Source organism: Lutra lutra, chromosome 1 (assembly GCF_902655055.1).
Source record: "Lutra lutra chromosome 1, mLutLut1.2, whole genome shotgun sequence".
Taxonomy (NCBI): Eukaryota; Metazoa; Chordata; class Mammalia; order Carnivora; family Mustelidae; genus Lutra; species Lutra lutra.
This window is the reverse complement of record NC_062278.1, coordinates 134,857,187-134,881,121: the sequence shown is the minus strand read 5'-3', so window position 1 is coordinate 134,881,121 and position 23,935 is coordinate 134,857,187. Positions and strand designations below refer to the sequence as shown.

The 23,935-nt window shown below is 45.0% G+C and overlaps 2 protein-coding genes across 5 annotated transcripts in view; one reads left to right on the top strand and one right to left on the bottom strand.

Annotated features, from left to right (window-relative positions):
* Positions 1-3,707, top strand: part of COLQ (collagen like tail subunit of asymmetric acetylcholinesterase) — a 57,076-nt gene extending 53,369 nt beyond the window's left edge. For all 4 annotated transcript variants that reach the window (XM_047737333.1, XM_047737317.1, XM_047737341.1 and 1 more), the window contains 2 exons: positions 106-208; positions 2,119-3,707. In XM_047737333.1, coding sequence (XP_047593289.1) covers positions 106-208; positions 2,119-2,188 — 173 coding nt within the window. In that variant the 3' untranslated portion in view covers positions 2,189-3,707. The remainder of the gene's footprint in view (positions 1-105; positions 209-2,118) is intronic.
* Positions 3,708-10,643: 6,936 nt separating this feature from the next.
* The window catches only part of EAF1 (ELL associated factor 1), a 14,935-nt gene continuing 1,643 nt past the window's right edge, over positions 10,644-23,935 (bottom strand). Inside the window, exons 2-6 of the mRNA XM_047737354.1 lie at positions 23,024-23,118; positions 21,059-21,195; positions 18,645-18,835; positions 16,778-17,011; positions 10,644-14,007 (exon numbers count right to left, since the gene is read on the bottom strand). Coding sequence (XP_047593310.1) covers positions 13,961-14,007; positions 16,778-17,011; positions 18,645-18,835; positions 21,059-21,195; positions 23,024-23,118 — 704 coding nt within the window. The 3' untranslated portion in view covers positions 10,644-13,960. The remainder of the gene's footprint in view (positions 14,008-16,777; positions 17,012-18,644; positions 18,836-21,058; positions 21,196-23,023; positions 23,119-23,935) is intronic.

The following is a 23,935-nucleotide window of genomic DNA, read 5'->3' as shown; positions in this document are numbered from 1 at the left end:
GGGCACGTACTCTGCACGGACCCTTCAAGCCACCCAGTCCTTACAGGTTGAGGTAAGCCTGTCCCACCCTGGCCCCTCTCAGGGCTACTTCCTTGTGTCCCTCAGGCTGTCACCGGGCCTACTGTGGAGATGGTCACCAGCACAAGGGCGTGGAGGACTGTGACGGCTCTGACTTTGGCTACCTGACGTGTGAGACCTATCTTCCTGGGTAGGGATCGCCTCACATGCTATTATTATACCCTGTCTCCCTCTCTGCCTGCCTCCTCTTCTTTCCTTCACAAAGATTTTTTTAGTGCTTATGTTCCTTGTACTTTCTAAACACTGAGGTATGGTGACAGCTAACACGTGGTCCCTGCTCACCTAGGGGAGTCAGGCCATAAACACATAACCACCACGTGTCCTCCCAGAGTGCTTGAGTGCCACCACGGCTGAGCTGAGACAGTGACCAGCTCTGTCCTAGGCCCCTGGGGACCCCCTATTTCAGCAGTTGCCCCCAGGAAAAAAGCTCCCATCCCCAGTGGCCACCATGACCACATTAGTCTTCTGGAGAGTGGGTCTAGAGGAAGCCCAGTGGAGGCTGGAGAAACCAGGCCATTCCCAAGAATCTAATCATCTGTATAACCTGAATTCTCTTGGACAGCCCCTGACCCCTGAGGCTGTGGGTGCAAATGAGATCACACCAGCATTAATATCTAATTTTGCTGGCTCATGGCTCCTCCAGGAAAACCCCAGGAACTTAGTGTCTCCTTCAAGGACCTCTCTAGTTATATCTGGGACTCTCCAGTGGGTGTTCACATTGCTCAGAACAAGTATTCTAGTGTCTTGACCTCCACGTTGATGTCCCCGAAATCAACTGAGAGTCATTGGCCACTGCTCCTAAGAAATGCAAAACGGTACCACATTCCCCTTAATCCTTACAACACCAGAATTGTATAGCATTCTAAGGGAAATGGGAAGACTGTTCCTCCCTCAGTTCCTGCTTCTCCCTTGGCTCCAGAGTGGATCACTGCCCCCTCACACCTTCTAAGTCCCTCAGGAGTCCAGTCTCTTTGGCATTCCTTTTCAGCCCTGTTCCTTGGACCCAGGCCAAGAGCTGAGAAACAGACACCAGGCCTGTTGTTCTGTGACCTTCTTTGCTCTCTCTTCCAAGGAGGTCTCCTCAATCCGCTCCCCAAACACACACTAACATATCAAACCAGGCTGGGAGAACTACAGACCTATAGTCACCCCAAAACAAGCACTTTAGGCTTGGCCAGGACCCCCTCCTATATCTTTATGTACTTCCCTATCTCCAAAGTATGGAGGGCTCCCAACATACATCTCCAAAGTATGAGGGACTCCTTACCTGACAGAGCATTGGCAGGTTTGAGCTGGTTGGTTGATGGCTTCATGGAGACAACTCAATATAGACATTTGGACATGGAATTCAGGATTGTATAGAGCCCAGGGCTTACCCACTGGCTTGCTGTGATTACTCATCTAATTTCTAGATGCCTCAGAGAACGCTTGTGAATATGGTATAATGTATAACACATGATCTCAGGGTTAGCAGTTGGGCTAATGGAAGTATAAACTACTGTCCAATATGGCGGCCCCCAGCCACATGTTGCTATTTAAATTTAAATTAATTAAAATTAAATAAAATAAAAAATCTAATTATTTAGTCATACCAATCTTATTTTAAGAGCTCAATAGCCACATATGGCTAATTGCTGCCATATTGGACTGCACAGAAATGGAACATTTGCATCACTACAGTATGATCTAATGGACAGCACTGGAAACCTTCCAGGTCTCGAGAAGAGAGTGATTCTCTCAGAGATGCTGTGTTAAGAACAAGGTTACCAACTCTTTCCACTCAGATCCCTCAGCTGGGCTTCTGAGCAAAAGCCCCCGAGGCGTGGACTTGACTGCCCCAAGCTTCTCACCCCAAACGAGAATGAGAACAGTCTCTCTGGAACCCTTAGAAAAGGTAGCAGCTGTGGCTGCTGTCTGATGAGCTTTGAACAAAAGTCACCAGAGGTGGCCTTTCAGAACCTGGCATGCTCATGAGGGCTGGGCAGGAGCTCTCCTGCCCACTGGCACGTGTGCGCCCTGACCCCTGTCTGCCCCCCTCAGGTCGTATGGAGACCTGCAGTGCACCCCGTACTGCTACATCGACTCCACATCCTGCCGCTACTTCACCTGAGGGCCTGGAGGAAGAGGAGGAGGAGAAGGAGGAGGAGGAGGAGGGCTGTGTCCTACATCACCGGCAGCAGCTCCTCCCCCCTGGGCAAACTGACTTCACACCATCCCAGTCCAGTTCCCACCACCTTCGTGTGACAAAAACAAGGACAAACTCTTGATGATAAGACATGCTTGTAACTCAGTCCAACTGGAAGAACTTAGGACTACTGCATCCTGTCTTAATCCAAAGTCCCAGAAAACCTTCCACATGCCCGACCTGGGAACTGTTCCCCATTGCTACCATCCTGCCCAATAGCCAAACCTACAGTGCCCTTTCTCTTCTGGAATGTTACTGACCCAGACCATGGACTTGGCTTAGAACTGTTAGCCCTGCCTAGACCTGCTGGGCCTTTCGAATTTGTTCTTATCCCACTTGGGGCATCTGGTATACAGGCCTCTGAGCTCTTCTGACCTCTGGAAACATGGGCCTTCTCACCAAGGGCAGCCGGCCGTCAGGTGTCTCCAGGCCCATGAGCCATGAAGTGGGGAGGTGGGTCTGTTCTCTCGAAATGGCTCTCGGCTCGGACCCACTGAGGAACCCCTCAACCGGCGACAGCCCAGCACAGCCTCGTGTGGATACAGCTTCCTCAAGAAGAGACCCAACTGTGAAAACGTCCTGAGAAAGCCACCAAAACGGTGCTCTGGCCCTGGGAGAGGGTAGAGGCCCAGCTGGGGTGCTCAGCACATGAACAATAGTGGAACAGTGGCCTTCTCCTTCTCAGTGTCTCCCAAAGGGGTAGCTCTTGTGGTTTCACTATCCCCAGCGCCATATTGACCTCGTGGCTCTCTGCGCCCTTGACCTCTGTCTTGTGAATGCCCCTTATGTCCATTTCTTGTTCAGGAGATTGACTACCAGAGGGTGACCACCAAAGTCTATACCTGGCTTTTGGTGTTTCCAGTCCTTAGGAAAGCACGCCTCTGGGTTTCTCTCATGGGAGGGCCTCTGACTGAGTGCCTGTCCCAGGCAGAGACCATTTCTGTTCTGAGCTCCAGCTCCTGGCTGCCTGCTGACTCCTATGTGCATCCTGGGACCTTCCCTTTGTGTCTCTGTAGTGCATAGTCTTGCCCTTGTGTCTGTGTGCCTGAGCCCCTCACGATTCTGCAGGCTCATTCACCAGGCTTTTGGTGAGCGGCCTTGTACCACCAACTTTCCTGAGTGGGGCTTAGCTTTGTTTTGGAAAGATGTCTCCCCCACGGCAGACCTCAAATGGGATTTGTCTATTTGTTACTAGATGGAAGGACACCTCGGGGCTTTTGTACGAAGCTATTTAGTACGCCTGAGTCCTGGGGACTCAGTAGGTAGGGGCTTCTGGCCCAGCAGGCTGTCACTAGTGGTCTGCAGTAAATGGGATCAGCCCCAGGTGGGGCACACTGGTCAGCCCAGTTCCCTCAGCCTCTACTGCACACCATGGGGATGTAAAGCTACACCTTCATGCTGGGATCTCTGGATGGGAAATCAAGAAATACAAGCAGTTCGTTTCCCCAGTGTGGCTCTCTCTTCTGTTTGGAATGAGGGGTCTGAATTCACTTCCACCCAGGCTTTGCAAAGGGTTCCAGGATGTGGAGCAATACTACCCCCTTAGGGACAAGGGAGGAAAGAGATGTTGAGAGTTACAGAGGGACTTACCTAAGGCCGCAAAGCCTGGTCTTGATAACCCAGCACCACTCCAGCCTTATTTTAGGACCACATTTAAAACCGGATGGAGCTCCAACACTGCCCTTAGTTGGACCTAGACACGAGAGGCCCTGTTCTGGGTCCCTGCCATGAAGAACACCAGTCTGGCCCTCCTCTGGCCATGACCCTCCCCAGAGGGCAGGAAGTCTATGAGGCCAAGGTGACCCGCCCACTGGAGCTTGTGCGCCCCTCTCCCAGACCATGATCCAGGTACCCGGGAGACCACGGCTCCCAGCCAGGTGGTCCTGAGCCTGAGCAGCCCTCTTCTGCATGTCTGAGTGTGACCTGCACACACCTGGGTGGCCAGGGACAAGCTGTGTTTAGGGGTTATAGATGGAGCTTGGGTACGCAGGCTGGGATTTCCACATAGACACACATGAAGCCCCACTCTGTGTGGGCTGGTCCTTGCCCTCCTTGTGCCACCACGGAGCTTTGAGGAATCTAAATATTCCAGAATCAAACCCAGCCTTCCAGGTCTTATGAAAGTGGACTGTCAAGTAAGCAGAGAGACATATTTGGTAATAGTTTGTTAGATTCTAACGTAAGTACTTAGATATGTGGTATCTTGTAACCAGATCCCACAATATTAGAGGTGGGCCTGTCTCTGACTATTGCAAAGGGTTTCTAAACGGCTCTGAAAATGAAAGGATTTAAAGCCACATGTTCAAAGTATATTTGTAATAACAGTAATCCTCCCCCTGTGGCACTGTCATTTTTTTTTAACTTTAATTCAGTTCATTTATATATAGTGTATTGGTTTCAGAGGTAGAGGTCAGTGATTCATCAGTCTTATATAACACCCAGCACTCATGACACCACATGCTGCCCTTACAGGGGCACCTGTAAGCAGGCCAAGTGGCCACAGAACAGGTAGCCGAATGTCTCCTGAGAGCATTTGCTGGCTCTGTGGAGAGCTGAGGTGCCACAGTGGGGAGGGAAGAGCCCTGTACTGGGAGTCCTGCCATTAGGGCTCTGACTCGGTTTGTCACTTCTCACAGACTCCATCTCCTTACCTGGAAGAAACTATACATAAGGATTGAATTTTCCTCCAGCCCTAACAGCTTGTGGGTGGGGACTCTGTCCTCCAGTGGTGACAGGGGATGCCTAGGAGTGTGATGGATATCTTCACCTGCTCCTGAGGCTGTCACGTGGAGTGGCTGAGACGATCTCCAGGTCTTCAGAGCTGCAGCTCAGTCACCAAAAAAGGGTATGTCGATTTAGATGCCTTTGTTGGTAGGCAGTAGAAAATCCAACTTAAATATAATATAAACCACAGGGTGGAATTTATTGGCTTATATAACTTAAGAATTCCATTGGCAGAGTGGAGATCAGGCATGGTTCAATCAAGGTTCCCACTCTATTTCTCTCTTGAGCTGTCCTATCTCCTGTTAGTTTGATCCTTGAGTAGTCACAAGCTGACTATTGCGGTTTCAGGCTTATGTCTGTACCCTACAATATCCAGAGGAAGAGATAACATCTATTCTATTTTATTTGAGATAACATCTCGAATTTTTTTTCCAGAAGCTCTCCCCACGTCTTACCTTGAACATCATTGTCTATTTGAAGTCACATGCCCAATCATTTGTTATTGTCAGGAGAATGCCACCTGCTAATTGGATTATAGCTGGGCTTCTGAAACCATGGAGGCAAAAGGTATAAGATGACTCCTTGCCCATCCCTGGGGATTCTCCAGAAGCACATCTGCTGTGTAAGGAAGGGGTGGCTATTGGTCTATATCATGGGGAGCAGGTAAGGGGTAAATGGGTGCTGGGAACACACAGCGTCTACCACAGTGGCTGTCTCTGGTTTTGCTTTTCCTTTGGCAGGAATATGTGCTGAGCCTTTGGGGCGAACATTTAGGAAGACACTTCACACCTAGAAAGCTCTTGGCTGATTCCAAGAGATCTACTTAAAAGAAGCTGACTTTCCTAGGGAGCCATAGGTTGTGAAAGAGGTGGTGTAGTTTGCTTTTGTGACAAAAGGAGAGGACTAGGTTCCCCTATCTGGGTTTGAAGCCTGACTGTCACCAACTCCCTGTTTAATTATCCTGCATAATTTGCTTAACTTTTCTGTTTTTCTCATCTTTATACTGGGTTATTTCAGGGTTGTGTTGAATTTTAGTGATAATATGGTTAAAATTTCTGACACCCAGAAACTCTTTAGGGAGGGCTGGGTTTTGTCTGTCATTATTTGATGACTCAGGCCAAATCACTCACCTCTTTGGGACCTGGGGTTTTCTTCTTCCCCCTATAAGGCTGGTAACAAGAGCTCACGTTCAACAGCAGTTTGGACCATAGCCTCTACCACAAACCAGTGAAAAAGAGCAGAGGTTCTCAAACTCCGCAGCACGTTAGCCCATTTGATGAATAGCACTGGGGATGAATCACAAGTTTTGTGGACCAACAAGATTAGGTTTACTGACTTGTAGCAGGGAGACCAAACACCAGAGGTACAGTGGTTTGATGAGGGGCATCTCATCAAACCAAGAAAGACAAGATTATGGGAGGTCTTGGGGAGGGGTGGAAGTGTAGGTAGAATATGAAAGAAGCATCATGGGGACAGGCTCAAAGCAAAGCAGGCTGTGTATAAAGGGGTCAAGATCAAGCCCAGACTGGGAAGTAGAGTCAGGTCCTGATCCCTTGAACTGCAAAGTTAAGGAAAAGCATGGACTGTTGGGCCTGAAAATCCCTATCAGGATTTCTGAATCTAGGGTAGAAGCTGCAGCTGCTTCTCTGTGTCAGAGTGACTCATGCAGCTCAGGTTTTCCAAGCAAGAGTGGAAAGTTTCTTACTGATAGGATTCCAGACTGCAAAATTCTGGCAGCCCGAGATTTTAGTCACAAAGGGTGACAGTGATTTTGGTTCAGGTGGCAGGAGTAAAATGCAAGGCTGGGGCTGTCACTGAAAAGAAAGCAGCAGTCACTCAAAGGCATGAGTGATTATGATACTGTAGGCTGCAGCAGTGACCTTGGGAGGATAGCTTCCTGTTAACTTTGCAGCTTTATCTGTGTCTGCTCTGGCAGTCTGATGAGTGACGGAGAATAGGGCTGACTTTTCCTCTGTCAGCCTGGACTGGTTTCTTACCCTTTCACTGGTAATGGAGGCCCAGGCTCTGCTCAACTGATCCCCGTCAATCCAGCCTGTGGCTAGGCTTCTCTAGGCCACCCCACAAGCTCCTAACATAACCAGGGAAGCGTGGGGATGGGTTTTGGCCCCAGAAGTCTTTATCCACCTGCAAAGCTATTTGAGTGACAAATTTGTGAGCAGAGTAAGGTCTTTAGAGGAACTTTGGTTATTAGTACTTAGGAAGATGGTAGGACAAATTTTCTAAGCATCATGGGACAGGCACACTGGTCATCCATCACTCTAATATGGGCCTGAAGGATACATGGGTCAATTGCTTAAGAAATCTCCAGCCCCTGCCTTTCCTCCCCTATGGTGGAGTGAACCAATTTCAGTGAAACTCAGATCTTGCATTCGTGTGGTAACAATGAGCGCACAGACCAAGGATCTTGGCAATTCATCAAGGAGACTTACACTTCAGCAACCCACAGTTACCACCCATGGGCCCAGAGGCTCCAGGAGTGTGGTTTCCATATTCATTTGTAACCATTCCCAGAGATCGCAGATCACACAAAAGTAATGGGTTAAGGACTCCCCACCCCACATCATCCAGTTCCTTCCCCTCCCCTGCCCCCAGGGTGGGGGTGGGAAATAGAGGAAGAGAACTCATACTGCTTTTATCACAGGGAATTCCTCTCTGGGGGTTCACCTGGGTTCTTTACAGCCCCAGAGAGTTGACTTTTGGAGTCAGACAGCTCTACAAGAAGAAACCACCTCACTAAAGGATAAATGGGCTATTCCCCCAGCCCTCTGTTCCCCTCTGCCCCACCACCTTTACAGAAAGAAAAGGGGGCCCACGTAATAACGCAATCCGGCTGCCAAGATGCTGGGATCTCAAGAGAATTGGTGATTGTTTTGGTCTTGCCATCCTTCCACCCCCTCGACACCTCTTCTAGAATTTGGGTTTTAATGTTCCAACTCCTAAGGAGTACCATTCCCCACTGCGTGTGCCACTCCAGGTTGCTCTCAATCCAGCACCTAGCGCAGGACATCGAAGGTGATCACCCTAGTCATGGGGCATCACTCGAGGCTCATACAGGAGACTTTTCTTAGGGCAGAGGTTTAAAGCTTTAAGGTTTATAAGGATGATCTGAAGCCTTGTTGAAATAGACTACGGGGACCCACTTCAGAGTTTCCGATTCAGCAGGTCTGGGGTAGGACCTGATAATTTCTAATAAGGCCCCAGGGGATGCCCATGGTGCCGGCCCCAGGAACCACATTTTCAGAGCCATTACTCTGGGTAGTGGTCTGGGTAGTCCTCATCTGAGAACAATGGCAGTAGATCAAATACTCCGGGGGAAGGGACTTTGGGTAGGTGGCTTTTTTTTATACCTTACATTAGGAGGTAGGGTCTTTGTCCCTTCCTTCTGAATCTAGGTGGGCTTTTGATTACCCGGACCAACAGAATACTGTGGATGTGATGCTGAGTGACTTTCCAGGCTAGGTCATCTACAGCCAAGCAGCTTCTTGGGACACTCATTCTAGGGTAAGCAGCCCTCATGTAAGAAGACCAACTACCTTGAGACTGCCATGTCAGACAGGCTCTGGTTGACAGTCCCTAATGAACCTGCTTCCAGCCATCCCCACCATGGTGCCAGACGTGTGAGTGAAGCCAGTTTGGATTCTCCGGTCCTGCCTCTCTGCTGTCCAGGTAACACTGAGCAACCTCAATTGAGGCCCCAGGGAGAATTGCCCAGCCGGGCTCTATCCTAAGTCCTCATCAACAGATTCCAGGAGATAAAATGGTTGTTTTCAGCCACTAAGTTTTAGGGTAGTCTGTTACCTAGCAACAGGTAACAAACAGTGCTTTAGGTTGGAAAGGTTAGAAAGGAAGCAAACTACTCCGAACAGGGCAAAGTGCCAAGTCCAGAGGAGCTGCTAGCTTGGATTTGGTGCCCTCTGCAGGAACCATGAAGAGAAGCTGGCACCAACTCCTACATGAACTATTTTTCTGCCCAGGAGGAAAGTCAGACCAAGAGGGGCTGTAGTAGTTGTATGGCCCAGTGTTCTCAACCATGGTGGGGACGTGGGTATGTGGAGATAGTAGACTGACTGCAACAACTGCCTAATTCTCACACCGCCCAGGGTCCACACCTTTCCAACGTAGTTTGCAATTCCTCCCATCGGCTGGTGGAAGGCACTATATTTGTCCAGCCCTTGATTCTGAACTTGACCCTGCCACTGCTTTGGCCAATGACACGTGAGCAGTTGTGACAGAGGCAGTGGTGTTTCCTCTCTCAGTCTGGCACTTCTGCCTTTGCCAAGACAATATGCCTATGCTAGACTGCTAGAGGCTAAGACACGTGGAGCCCACCTGAACTGCCCTGGTTGGACTGGCCAAGGCCATCCCAGATCAGCTGAATCTGTCAAGTGTCAGGCGTACACAGCCCAGTCAAGACCAGACTATCCAGGCACTCCCAGTCTAAATCATCAGTCCAGACTTGTAAGCAAAATAAATGCTTATTTTAAGCCACTGAATACTGGGATGCTTTGTTACATATCACTGTAGAGGCAACAATTACTCAGGATCCAAGTCCTTTAAGTGTCATTGAATGCAAACTGCCACTTCCCCAGAGAGTCCTCGTTCAAGTCTAACTCCTAGTCCACCTGAGGAAATGGGAGCCAGTTGTAGAATAGGTAGCAGAGGATTCCTAGTCTAGTTCATTTTTTTTTTCAAGATTGCATTTATTTATTTGAGAGAGAGGGAGCACAAGCAGGGGGCGCAGTAGAGGGAGAGGGAGAAGCAGACTCCCTGCTAAGCAGGGAGCCCAGTGCAGGGCTTGATCCCACGGCCCTGGGATCATGACCTGAGCTGAAGGCAGACGCTTAACCAACTGAGCCACCCAGGCACCCCAGCCTAGTTCTCTTAATGCATAATTATCGTCAGTCCAAGTATATGGAACACCCATTCAGTGAAAGACACCAGAGAATTAAAAGGGTCACTGCCCACCTAGAAGTTTATAGACTATCTGGAGCCAAGACCACAAGACTGATGTACGCACTGCTGTATGTGGCATGGAAGCAGGAGGCAGGATCACTTCCAGCCTGTGAGAGTCTGTGTGGCTGGATGAGTGGCATGACAGGGCAGGTGGAAGGAATCTGGTGAGCTAAAATGACTAGGCTATGTCCAGGCATTCAGTTTAACCCACGCATGGTTCTCAGATTCAAAGCTAAGCTACCTTTCCAGACAAAGTAATGGCCTCAGATGCCATTTGGCTTGCTAAAGACAACCTTTGGTTTTGAACTTCACCTTTTAAAACTGAGGTGTTTATCCTAATGATCATAAACACCAAATTAAAAAGGAATCCATTTAGATAAGTAGGCGTAAGCATAAAGGATTCTTTTTTTTTTTTTTTAAGATTTTATTTATCTATTTGTCAGAGAGAGAGGAAGCACAGGCAGACAGAATGGCAGGCAGAGGCAGAGGGAGAAGCAGGCTCCCTGATGAGCAAGGAGCCCGATGTGGGACTCGATCCCAGGACGCTGGGGTCATGACCTGAGCCGAAGGCAGCTGCTCAACCAACTGAGCCACCCAGGCGTCCCGCATAAAGGATTCTTAATAGAACTCTACATTTTTCATAGATTTCTAGTAAGAAAATAAAATCCACCAAGTCATGGAGTGAATTGCTGACCTTTTTTTTTACTTAAATATAGTGATCTTTAAGAATAAACAAACAAACAAAAACTTTACACAGCAAATATTTTACATAAATGTAAACATGCACATCTACTTCATAATTATGCAAAATAAACTTTTAGGCACGAGATTTTTAAAAATCATTAAAGAGTAAGATAACAAACCCAAGACAGACAGGACAGAAGCAACAAAAACACATTTCATAATGCTTCAATTGGTCTTGTCTTCCAACCTACTGGTTAAGGCCTGAGTTTCAGAATTTCAAATTCCTTGCCAAATGGAAACCTCCAACTTGGCTGTACCTAATATACATCCACATAACAGACTATTATCTTTCAAAATAATGTAATAAATACATCTCTCTCACACACACATACACCCCACCTCCATACATACACCCTACTTAACCAACCTCTCAATAAAGATAGCAAGGATTTTGGAATTTTCAAGTTTTCCCACCACTGAAGCACACACATATTAATACCACACACAGAAAACAATGATTCTGCTCTAGAAATAAAGTAGTTAATGAGTGGCATCATCACACATCTCTAGTTTGTATTACATTTCTCCAAATCACATCTTTACTGTGGCTTGCCATGGCTCCTTGGGTACCTCAGATTTAAGTCTTTATACCTTGCCTAAAGACCCACGGTATGGTAGAAGTTGTACAGGACAAAGAAAAGGCAATTTGAACAATTCAGTTAGAGACTTTGAAACCAAGAAAATCAGCATGGATCGTTTCTAGCTGTCTCCAAATGCTTGGAATGTTTTCTCTATGTCTACCTTCTGTACTCCACTGGTTGGTTTTCTCTCCCTTCTCCCCACTAGGCTATAAGCATCTGAATTATCTATTCCTGTGGACACCCCAAGGAACAGAGATGAGAAGGACAGTCCCTGCTTTTAAGGAGTGCACAGCAACCAGAGCTCAGGCAAGAGGAAGGTCAGTATGTCCACACAGCACTCTAGTGTGCAGAAACGAACAGAGGAAGAGTCCAGGAGGATGGTATCTCCAGAGCGTCAGGATTGGGGCTTGGCGGGGGAGAGGGGAGGGAGAGATTGAGAAGGCACAGAGGCACAAAGACCAAGTCCAGTGAGGCTGGCATGAGGTTACTCATGAGAAGTGGTCTCTGAGGCCAAATTCTTGTTTTCTGAAAAGAAAAGATTCCTTGTTCTTGTTCTTGTTCTGGTGGGTGAAGCTAGAGGGCTGAGTGAGGGAACTGAGGGGGTTTTGTGCAGAGAACAAAATGGAAACAGGCTAGAGGAGAACCATGCAGTGTGAGACAGGATGGGTGACGGAGGAAAGGGTCTGAAGCCTAGAGAGCTCGAATCACCAAACCCAGTGCCACATGCAAGCATTTCCTATAGAAACAAACATCTTGACCCAACATACCAAAAACCACAATTCTGTCTGTATAAATCAAGACTTTGGGAGGAAAAAAAAGAGAGAGAGGTTTAAATAGATATTTTTAGTTCAAGTTCCTGGAACCTGCCCCAAGTTGAGCAAGTTAAGAGCTGTGAATCAATTCCAATATCCAGTAATAAGTCTCCCAGTCATGACTTTCACCTTCCCTGAGCTGTCATTACCAAGGAATTATAAAATAATTATCAATTCATTATAAATAAATTCCTACCTGCCATTAAACCCACTGAAACCTCATGATGGGTTAAGAACCCACCATAGAGTACTAGTGTGTTACCCTATTATCTGTACTGGGTGGGGTGGTGTGAGTGTGCTGCTGGATGATGGTGCCAGGCCCACATCTCCAGCTCACCCGGAGGCACTGTGTCCATCCAACAGGTGACTCTATAAGGTGCAACTCTCACCAGAGCCCCCACTGTGAATCATCTACTTCCTTCCCAGGTCCAGACTGCTTCCATCCACTAACAGAGGAAGCAGAGGCCATCTTTGAGTGGAGGAACCCAAGGAAGGAAAATCATTTTTAATGTTCTTGATACCCACTGAACCAAAGTAAATAGAAATTTCTCAGGACCTTCAAATTGTATTCATTCCAATTACAGAAATGGGCTATTCCATACTAATCACAGGACAATTTATCACACATTCACTCATTACGGAATATTTACTAGTGACCAGTTTCCTGTAAGATTCACGTGGAAACCGCACATGGCAAAAAGGCAATCTTGTGACTTTCTTATATCAAAAATACAGATCGATCAGGGAGTCAGGCACAAACAGTGGTAGAAAAGCATGAACAGAAATGTCTTCTCAAAGAATGTGATCATTTCATATTGCAGAACTGCTTCCTATCTAGATTCTGGTTTTTGAAAACCTGCTGCTGGTTCTTTTGTTCGGAAAGGTTCCTTCAATACACCTCTCTTCCACTTCTACCTCCCCCTACTAGAATGCACTGAATAAAGAACCCTTAATATGGGTCTACATGGAACTAGGAGCCCCCATCTGACTGTACCTTGAGTGTCAGCATAGTGGCTGATGGTTTAACCTGCTCACCCAGTCTCATGGAGTTAGGGACTTTCTGGATCAGAATCTGAGTCAGAAGTACCCAACACTTTTGTCTTTTAGAATCCAATAAAAGCTCCAATGTACAACTATCAGTGTCAAGTATAATAATCTCCAGTTCCAATAAATGAGATTCAAGGGAGGGAGCAGCAGGGAAAGCCTGGAATGGGGGCACGAGACCGGCAGTAGCCAACCGTGGGCTTCTCTTTCTTTATTTGTAAATGAGGGGGTTGAACTAGCAGAGCTCCAGGGTCCTGCCTGATGGATGCTCTAGGACTCTCTCTCGAAGTCTGTTTCTACACAGCTTATCAGGTTGGGTCCAACAAAACTTCCTTACCACTTTGTCTCAACAGTGTAAAGTGGTTTTAACATACTTCAATGCTGCAGTTTGAGGTTTCCCTCCCTCTCCTACCCCTCAAAGACCAGGTTTCATTTCACTGGTGCAAACCACTTGGCCAAACAGGTGGCTGCTGACGTTTAAAACGGAATCACTGGCCTGGTAGAGAATAAGGCCTTTGAGTAACCTAGACCAGGGCACATTGTTCTGTTGTCCATGAACAGTGTTAATCAAATAGAAATATAATTCTGTTAGTTCTTCCACAGTTCTACTTTGCAACAGGAAGTTGTTTGGAAATTATATGAGAACATCACCCACCACCACTAAGTTAAAGACTTGAATATCTGAGATCTCCAGAGCCTCAAACTCCTACACAGTCACTGAGCCACAGTGTGTCCCTCACAGCACGGGGCTCTGTGCGAGCGCAGCCGGGTCCAGCAGCACATCTGTGCACGAGAAGCTGATTTCGAAAGAGCCGCGTCTAGTCATCACTGTCACTGCCAGACTCACTCAACTGCAAGTCATTTCCTATAAAAAGAAAACAGAATCACACCAAAAGTACACAATTTCAAAAGGACTTCCCCACAGTTCTTTGTTTGACTGCCTTGGTTATCACACTACAGTAAAACCAGGCCAATTCCACTTAATTAGGGAGGAAAATCAATTTGGCTCAGTGACAAAACTGATGCAACTGACGCATTTAAAGAAATGCCATTCTTGAGAGCTGCAAACCACAGCGATGCTGCTTACTGGGATAGTACAAACCAGAAGCAGGCCAGACAGCTTTTAAATATGCTAATAAATAGCAAGCCAAGCATTTATAAATAACTGATTCACCATCTAGAATTGTCCATATTAAGTTGCTTTATAAAAGCTAAAATAACATGGAGTTAGGCTTCCTGGTAAGGAAGCTGAATATTGTTTATACCAGGAACACGCTAATCCAGGATTCCCTCTGGGACACCTCTGCCCAGGATATTCATGTTACTTTAAACCTCAACTCAACTAATGAGCTTTCGTAAAGCCCCTGATCTTTGTTTAGTGTGCTGAATTTAGGTTTTAGGAGTGAAGAACAGAAGTACTCAACATTTCAGTCTCAGATGATAGTAAGAGTTAACAGAACCCCAGCTGACACCACAAAAGTGAACTACGACAAGAGCTAGGCCAGCTCTTCTCAAAGTCTGCTCTGAGGACCTGGGACCTTTCCAGAGGGTACTTTCTTTTCTACTCCACGCCTGTGTGATGCCTGATTTTCTTCACCTACATCAACCTGAACAACTTAACGGCATTAGACTGAATGCAGAAATGGGTGTAGAATCCGGCTTTCTACTAAGCCTGACATTAGAGCTGTAATATTGTAAAGCAATGTTACTCTTCTTACTAAATATTTTCTGATTAGAAAATTTGTTCTTCATAAAAATGTTACTTTTGTTACCATGTGATGGTTATTATTGTTACTTTAATTGAATTACTGAAATATTTTAAATATTTCTCAGTTTTAATTTCTAATATGGTAAATATTGATAGATCTAAGCCACATACACAAAAGCCCTTTGAGGTCCTCAATAATTTTTAGAATTAAGAGGTCTGAGACCCAAGAATGTGACGACTAATGTTCTAAACTTAAGGAAGTCAGTGTGGGCCTGGCAGCCACTCCTGTCAGCTAAGCTGAGCACAACTGCTTACAAATAAGATGCGGTGTATTTAATAGGTCAGTGTAAATGGAACTGAAAAATCTAGTTTTGAAAATGCGTATGTAATTGATTTGATTCAGGTTCAAATTGATCCATTTATTTATTTTTGAGAAGAGAAAATATAACCTAGGTTACTACTCAGAAAAACAATATTATAATGACTCTATGTATTTTTATATCAGAGTTAGCAAATTTGCATTATTTACTGTGATTTTAGGATTTATAAGTTGGTTCCAGTTGACAATCCTGGTTTAAATAACCCTACTATTTTATGGTCTGTGAGATATGCCAAGTTAAGGAACTGCTATTTGAAGAATGAAGAACAGGGTAACTTGGAGCCATAAAGAACTAAAAGAATTTTAAGGCACTGGTAGGCAGGTAACACCCACGGCGCCATTTTTTTTGCTCTTTCTTTCTAAAAGGAAAGGGTAATTTAGCATTAACTGGGCAAAATTAAGGACTGACTTAAAGCCACAGTAGCTGTCTGGTACTTTTCCACTGTGAACACCAAACTCCCGATGTGAAACTCATCATTCCCCCAAGCCAACTGAGAAGAGCACCAAAGCACACCCTGATACCTAGAATGTAGGCCCACAGAATGGGAGAGTAGACAGGGTCTTTCACTGGTAACCTAACAGTGCTGGACTCACTCAAGGAGAAAAGCAGGGCCTTGAGTAGTGTTTCTCTGGTGGGGGTGGTTTTGTCCCCCAGAGGACATCTGGAAATGTCTTGAGATATTCTGGGTTGATACAACTGGGGCAGAAGAGAGGAAGAAGGCCACCTAGTGGGTAGAGGCCAGGAATGCGCTTAGCCATCCTGCAATACATATGATTGCCCCTCCCCCAACAAAGATTTCTCTGGCCCACATCTCTAGTGCTGACATTGAGAATTACCTTTCCTTGGTCCACAGTAGTAGGGTTAACTAAGTTAGCTTCCCCACTATTGCCTCCAGACCTTCCAGCCTCCTCCAAGGCAGTCATGCCAGGTGAGAGCATTCATTAGGATTCTGGAGAGAGGGGGGCATAGGAAGCAGCACTCTCCCCATGTCCAATAAAAGAAATTTGTGTTTGTTCTTGTTTTGCTCTTCTTTACTTTAGTACCAACTGCACTGAGAGCCACCCAGACACTGCAATGCCCCTTCCTCTCCTTTTTGCCAATGGCTGGTTGGTTTCCAAATACATCCTAATGGCTCAGGTTCCCAAGTCTGTGGGCTGTGGGCCACCAGTCTGGAGTTCTCGGGACTGTACAAAGATCTGGAGGGAGGGTGCAGTATGGTGGTAGGCAGCACCCCAAAAGCCTGGCAAATGCAAAAATATAGAGCCAAGATGTTCATGTTTCAGCATTTTCCAGACTTCACAAGACCTTATTTGTGCCGGTAGGGGAAAAAAGAGAAAAACAGACTTCTTAGTTTTGTACTTCCCTTTTTTTACTCTTTGGCAACTTACTCCTTTCTGCTTCAAATGTTCTTTGTCGGGATCCTTTCTTAAGCCTTAAACCTCTTCTGGTGTATAGACTTGGATGTGAGATAAACAAAAGCCACACCTCTGGCCTGACATGCGCCACTCCAACCGCCCCAAAGCCAGAAAAAGGGAGCGCACACTTACTGAGTGTGTTCATGAGCTGGCTGCTGCCTTGTGGCCGGCTGGTTCCATTGGCAACGGCTGGCCTGATGCTGTAGGGCTGCTGGTGTGCAGGCTGCAGGGGGGACGCCGGGCCATTGTCCTCACCCCCACTGCTGGAGCTGTCGTCATCACTTCCTGACGAGCTCTCCGAGTCTGAGGAACTGCTCCCGCTGCTGCTGCTCATCTGTTCAATAATGTCAACTTCGGCCCTCAGCTCTGGAATAAAATGACATGACCGGGGTGAGCACAGCAACCCCTCTCAAGGCCACACATGGAACCTACTGTAGACAGAGAAGTGGCAAGACCAACAGCAACGAGGAATAACTTAAAACTCCTGCTTAATTTCCTAAAAACATACAAACAAAATGACTAAAACCAACAAAATAACACTCTGACTTCAGAGAGACAAATAACCAAACAGAAAACCATTTCAGATAATGGCTGTTCTGTGTAAGAAATGAATCAAGTCTATTTGCCTTATCTACTTAAAAAAAAAAAAAAAAAAAGATTGTGAATTACAGGATTAAACACCAAGTAAGAAAAATATTATGCTAAGGGGTTGAAAAATATTTGATTAGGCACCAGAACATCTGGATGCTTGTTTTTGGAGCTACTTCTAACCAGCAATGAGACCTAGGTGGTAGTCAATGAATTTTCCAAGACACTGAAAAAAATGAAAGGCCAGAGCGGGCGGCCTCTGAAGTCCTTTTCAGCTTTCTTATCCCACAAAGAAACTGAGGTGGGCAGGGGTAACCACAGTAACTGATGGAAAATGGGGAAACGACATTCTTCCTCTGCTCTCTTTCTATACTTCCCCGATAGCCAAGCCCGTCTGGTACTACGTTTTCTACCAATGAACAGCAGGGAAGGAAAAACATGTTTCCCTTCCAGTGTCCCTGAGTACATTAAGGACACATCATAGGATACATAAAGATGCCAGATTTTCCTGTCCAAACATACCATGTGGTTTTAAACAAGTATGGTTCCTTTAGGCATAACTGGCAATAACCAACCACTCATAGTCCAATTCCTGTTCAGCTAAAGTGAAAACTTTAATAAACAGCATGAGGAAAACAGAAACAGCAGCTTAATGAATGTGCACTGCAGAGAGAATGATTCTGTTTACTATGAGAGCACTTCTACAAGATAAAAAGGGAAGCTTTTTATCTTAAAGGACAACTCTTTATCTTTCCCTTTTTACCACTACTACAGATTTACTTCTGTTTCATAGAACTTTACAAATCTGGAATACGACAGTCTCATAACTTCCGAAAGAGTCTGGACAATTAAAACCACCCACTCACTGTATGGGGAGAAAGCCAAGGTGATCCTGGCCTGGGGTCTAACTGGAGAGAGCCTGACCAGATCTCTAGGTCTTTCTAGGCTGTGTCCATTGCCAGGTCCCCATGGCACTTTTCATGTTCACATACTTTGTGTTAGCACAAAGCATTGGTCCTGGTATTTTCAATTGTTTTTCTGACCTAGATACTATACTAACATTGACAGACCTGATTTTCACCCCAACACCTTGGAATTCTCTTCTCCCAAAGCTTTAAAGGCATGTTGTATAGACCTTCAGGGGGCAGTCCTGCTTGTTTATATCCTGGACCTCTAAGCAGAAAGCTGCAAGACAGCCACAACTCCAGTCACTATTTCTGGACCCCCTTAATCCAATGAGACAAGTGGCAACAGCCCCCACCTGCATCACCTCTGGAATGGTGAACTCTGCAGAAATTTCAATGGCAGAAAATGCCCATGCTGTCATGTCAATACAAGAGCCTTGTGATCACCACAAAAACACCGAAGTCCCACTCCAAGTTGCTATCGTTTTCCAGAAAATGCTGCTTACCTCTTTTGATGTCATCCAGCTGGGGTTCAGGTGAGGGGTTATCTTTCAAGGGCGAAGTTTTGGGTCCTACTGGAGGCTTTGTCGGAGCTCTGAATGGCATAGGTGGTGGAGGTGGTGGTGGCTGTGGTGGCTGTGGGGGACGAGTGGGCTGCTGTTCCATGCGAGCTTGGATTTTACTGCTCCCCTCAGCTCTGAAATGAGATATCCATGAGATAGCCTCCATTAAATTGGAGGGGCAAAAACAGTACTCAAATCTGTTCAGGGGACCAAGTACCCATAGGTCTCTGCACATCCCTGTGCTCTTTAAAGACTACTTCAAGACACTGATGTTTGTAATGTTCTCACATGAGCTACCCATTCAACAACTGCCTGATTCCAGTACTGCACTGTGCACCAGACATACAGAGATGAACGAGACAGACATGCAATCCTCACGGGGCTCACGTTTAGTATGTAGGACACAAAGGGATTATGAGAACTTGTAGACAACAGGATTATTCATTTGACCTGTGTACAATATAAAGTCATAGTCACAAGTATATGAGTTACTAAGTAAAACCAGCTCTTGAAATACTGGTTAGTTTGCACATTTTTGCATGACCTATTACTGTTTGCTCATCTTGTCACATGCCAGCTCTTGCGGGCAGACAGGGAAAGCATTCCACCCCAAACGGAGAACATTTTATTCATTAACAATTTCTTTTGTAAATGGACTAGCCCAGCAAACTTTGGGTTTTTGAACTTTGGTGTGCACACAAATCACTGGGGAGCTCATTAAAAGGCAGATTCTGACTCAGCAAGTCCTGAAATTCTACACTTTAAAAAAGCATCCAAGAGGTGCCAGGGTGGCTCAGGTCACCATCCCAGGACTGGGATGGAGTGGGGCTCAGTGGGGAGTCTGCTTCTCTCTCCCTCTGCTCCTCCCCCTGCTTGTGCTCTCTCAAATAAAATCTTTAAAAAATTAAATTAAAAAATAAAAAAGCACCCAAGTGATAAAATGCTGCTAGTCCACAGATGACACTGAGTAGTGAGAGATATGTGCACCACCATCAGCTTTTGGAGGGTAACGGTGGCACTGGCTGGGGGAAGTAATTAACACAAATCTATCCCACGCGGGAGAGGATCAGGAGCTTGGAAGTGGCATGCCTAGGGCAAGGCTCAGCTCTGGTGCTGACTCCATGGAGGTCACAAGCTCACTAGTTAGTAATCAGTCTCTTCATCTGTGTGTGTGTGTGTTTTTTTTTTTTTTTTTTTTAAAGGGTAACAACAGGGACGCCTGGGTGGCTCAGTCAGTTAAGTGGCTGCCTTCAGCTCAGGTCATGATCTCAGGGTCCTGGGATCGAGCCCCGCATCGGGCTCTCTGCTCAGCGGGGAGCCTGCTTCCCGCCCCACCACCACCTACTTGTGATATCTCTGTCAAATAAATAAAATTAAATAAAAAAGAAGTGCTATATTTAAAAAAAAAAAGGGGGTGGGGTAACAATAGCATCTTTCTAAAAGTTATGTGTAAAGTTATGTAGAATAACACATGAAAGCATTTGGCATAGCATTCAGCAGGTGATAATCCCTCAAAAAACGGTAGCTACTTTCTTGTGTAATGAGTACAGAAAAACGGCTTGAAAAAGCATAAACAGAAAAACATCAATCAGGCTGTAGTTCACTCTAAGATTTTTAAATCTTAACATCCATTCTAAGATTTCATGACTCTAATAATAATTGCTGTATCACAATGTGAAAAATAGAACCACTGGGTTGCTTCTACGGAATAAATTTTGACTTTAAAATCTAGTTGGCTTCATATTAGACATGTAATACCTGCTGAATTAAGTTTTAAAAGCGCTCACTACTCAAAAAAAAATAGGCAAAACTTTATTTTGATATTATAAATACCTCAAATGCATCTTGTGAAAAAATATTTTTTTTCTTAAAGGTTTTTATTTATTTGACAGAGAGACAGAGAGCCCCGACATGGGGCTCGATCCCACTGGGATCATGACCTGAGCCAAAGGCAGCCGTTTAACTGACTAAGCCACCCGAGTGCCTCCAATGTTTTCAATCTGAGAAAGAATAGATATCACTCTATGATTCTTTCATAATTACAAGTCTAGGAGTTTAAATCTTATCCCATTAGGTGGTATTATATCAACAATCATGAGATTAATAAAGTGGATTTAATTGTAAAGTACATCCTTTTCCCCAGTGACTTCCATGTTTCAGGTCTTAAAAGAATTATTTCTTTTTATTACATCTGAGAAAGTGGTATTTTACTGACTTGTCAAGAAGACAGAGGTAGAGCTATTGAGATTACCAACAGGACACTGAGTACCCAGTGCTCACCTCCTTTTAAAATAAACTGACGGATAATGCAAAGATACAGAAACCCTGTATCAGTCTCTATCTGTTTATTCACATACCTTGTTTTCTTGACCTGAATGCTGCTACTGAGTTTCTCCAGCACATATTCACCAGTGTCATGATTAATGATAAGCACACAGTCTTTCTGATAAGGCCGTTTGTTCCCCTTGAACACAGTCATTGGTGGTGTAGATCCCTAAATGCCACAAAAGTGTAAGACGATCAATCCAGACACACCAGTTAAATATTTACAAATGACCACCTCATCAAATCTTTTATAGAGCTACTCAAATAACAGAATAAACAGATCTCTATTTTAATTCCTCTGGCTTTCTAGGCAAAAGAAAGGGGAAATAATAATATAGCAAGAATCTGTAACTGTGCAACTGCTTCTCAGTAATCAAGAAAGGTAATAAAAATTTGCAAAGTTACTATACATTTTTCTAAGGACTGAAGGTATGTTACAAATAATGGCAAAATGTGAACTGATAAAAATAGATTAGCCATTACTCAGTATTACACTGAGTAGAACTTTCACTATGAAAGTAAAACCAGTAAGTGATCTCTGTATTTCCTTATAATTTCAGAGCCCGGGGCTTCCTCTCAGGCCAAGTAACCAACAGAGCATTCTCTAAGGACAGCTCATTATTCTGCCTGGCTCAGAGTAATTATGCTACTCACCTCCCTAAGCCCTTCAACTGCTACCCTGTTGCTCTGAGACCAAAAAATAAAATCTTTAAACCAGACACCTGGCCCTTCTGCCTCACCCTGGACCACTCAGCCCTCAGTTCTGCGGAATCCAGAGCAGAAGGCGGCTGGCCTCTCTCCGATTCTCAAGCTCTTTCTCACAGGGCTTTAATGAGGCTTCTGCCTACATCCTGCCCCTTCTTCTCATTCAATTACTCAACCTTCAAATCTGCTCAAAGGTCACTTCCTTAGAGAAACCTTCCCTGATTTTCTGCTGTTTTTTTATATTTAATTCTAGACCATAAGCTCCCCAAGGGCAAGAAAAGTACTTATGTTGCTTAAGACTGTATTCTCGGTGCTTAGTAAGGGGCCAGCACACAGTAAGTGCTCAATTAATATCTGACATAAATAAAAATTAATATTTGACAACTATAGGATTTAATCTCTTATATAGAATAAAAGACTGCTTAGCTCTTTGACTCGCTATTCATAGAGACGGAAGGGACCTTAGAGACCATTTATCTAACCTCTTCATTTTACATTTTACATTTGGCAAACAAAGATCCAAAGGGAGATGATGTAACCTGCCAAAGGCAACAAGTAACAAAACAGCAGTTGGAACTGGCAGACAAGTAATCGTTCCTCCACGTGAAGCTTCTCATCCAGAGCCTTTTCATTCTATCACTGGTTACCAAGACCTTATTATGTTCCAGCACCAGACTGTGACATGCAGTGACACATGTTCATTAAGAGTATTCTGTTTGATCCTTCAGGCTTTCTGATTACAGTGTTGCCTTGGGCAAAGCTTCAAACAAATCTCTCTGCAAGGGATCTCAACTTAGCTTTTAACTGGGTTCCTCATCCCTAAATGAGCTGACTGCTCTGTTACTCTGGTTCTTGCTTGAAACCTTCAGCCTGGACTTCACCTTTTGCCGGATATTTGAAGTATGTCAATCCTGTTCCTGCCTGCCTTAACTCTTGGCTTGCCTGTGCCATACTCCTAAACTGGTGTCGCTATAAATCAACATAGCATCTAGGGCTTTGCTCTTTGGGGGAGGGGGGAAGCTATGCAGATCTAAAAGAGGGGTCAGGGATCCAGAGAGGAACTTCATCTACTTTGTAGCAAATGGGAGAAAAGGGAACTTGGGGAAAATGGCAAAGAATCATTTTTACTCAAGCACCTGGGAAGCATGAATTCCATCCAACCCCACCCCCAAAATCCCTTTTCCCCTTATGTTGAAACTTTAGAAATCTCAAGGTTTTCACATAGTAGGCAATTCAAATGGCAATACATAGAATATGAGGATTCACTGTGATTCCACAGTGCATAAACTTACAGGGATATGTGGCAGTGTAATTGTGACTTCATCTCCTTTGCCAACCTGAAGCTCTCCTTCACAAGAAGTATCTATAGATGCTGGCTTAAAGTCATCTAAAGGGAAAAGCAAAAGAGCATTTATCCAACAAGTTACTTATACTAAGCCTCCTGGGCATTCTTATTTAAAAAGTTAAAATTTTTGTTACTCCAGATAAATGGAAAATACAAATTTAGAATTAAAAAAACAAAAAAAACCTATTTCATTGTGGAAAACCCCACAAACACAAAAACGAGAGAATAGTACAATGAACCCCTGTGTACTGTCACCCGGCCTCAATAATTACCAACTCAGGGACAATCTTGTTTTATCTATACCTCCCACATAGTTTTCCTCCCATCCCCATTGGATTGAAGAATAAAAAAGCTAAAATTCATAAACCCATTAAGCAAAGATACTCCCTTCTCCCAAAGATAGATGAAAATGAATGCCTGATTATCCATAAGGAGTTTTATCAGGGTTGTATACAGGATCAAAAGTAACAGCATATTAAGAAGACTCTGTTACTGTTAAACCCTATATAAAACATGAAAGGTGGGCGCCTGGGTGGCTCAGTGGGTTAAGCCGCTGCCTTCGGCTCAGGTCATGATCTCAGGGTCCTGGGATCGAGTCCCACATCGGGTTCTCTGCTCAGCAAGAAGCCTGCTTCCCTCTCTCTCTCTCTGCCTGCCTCTCCGTCTACTTGTGATCTCTCTCTGTCAAATAAATAAATAAAATCTTTAAAAAAAAAAAACATGAAAGGTCACGGTATGACATAAGCTGATTTCATTTTGCATAGAAACTCAAAATTAGGATTTGCCACACTCAAGTTCCTAGCTTTAACAAAAATGCTCTTGTGAAAGTACAGGGCAGAACTATACCTCCAAAGGTTAA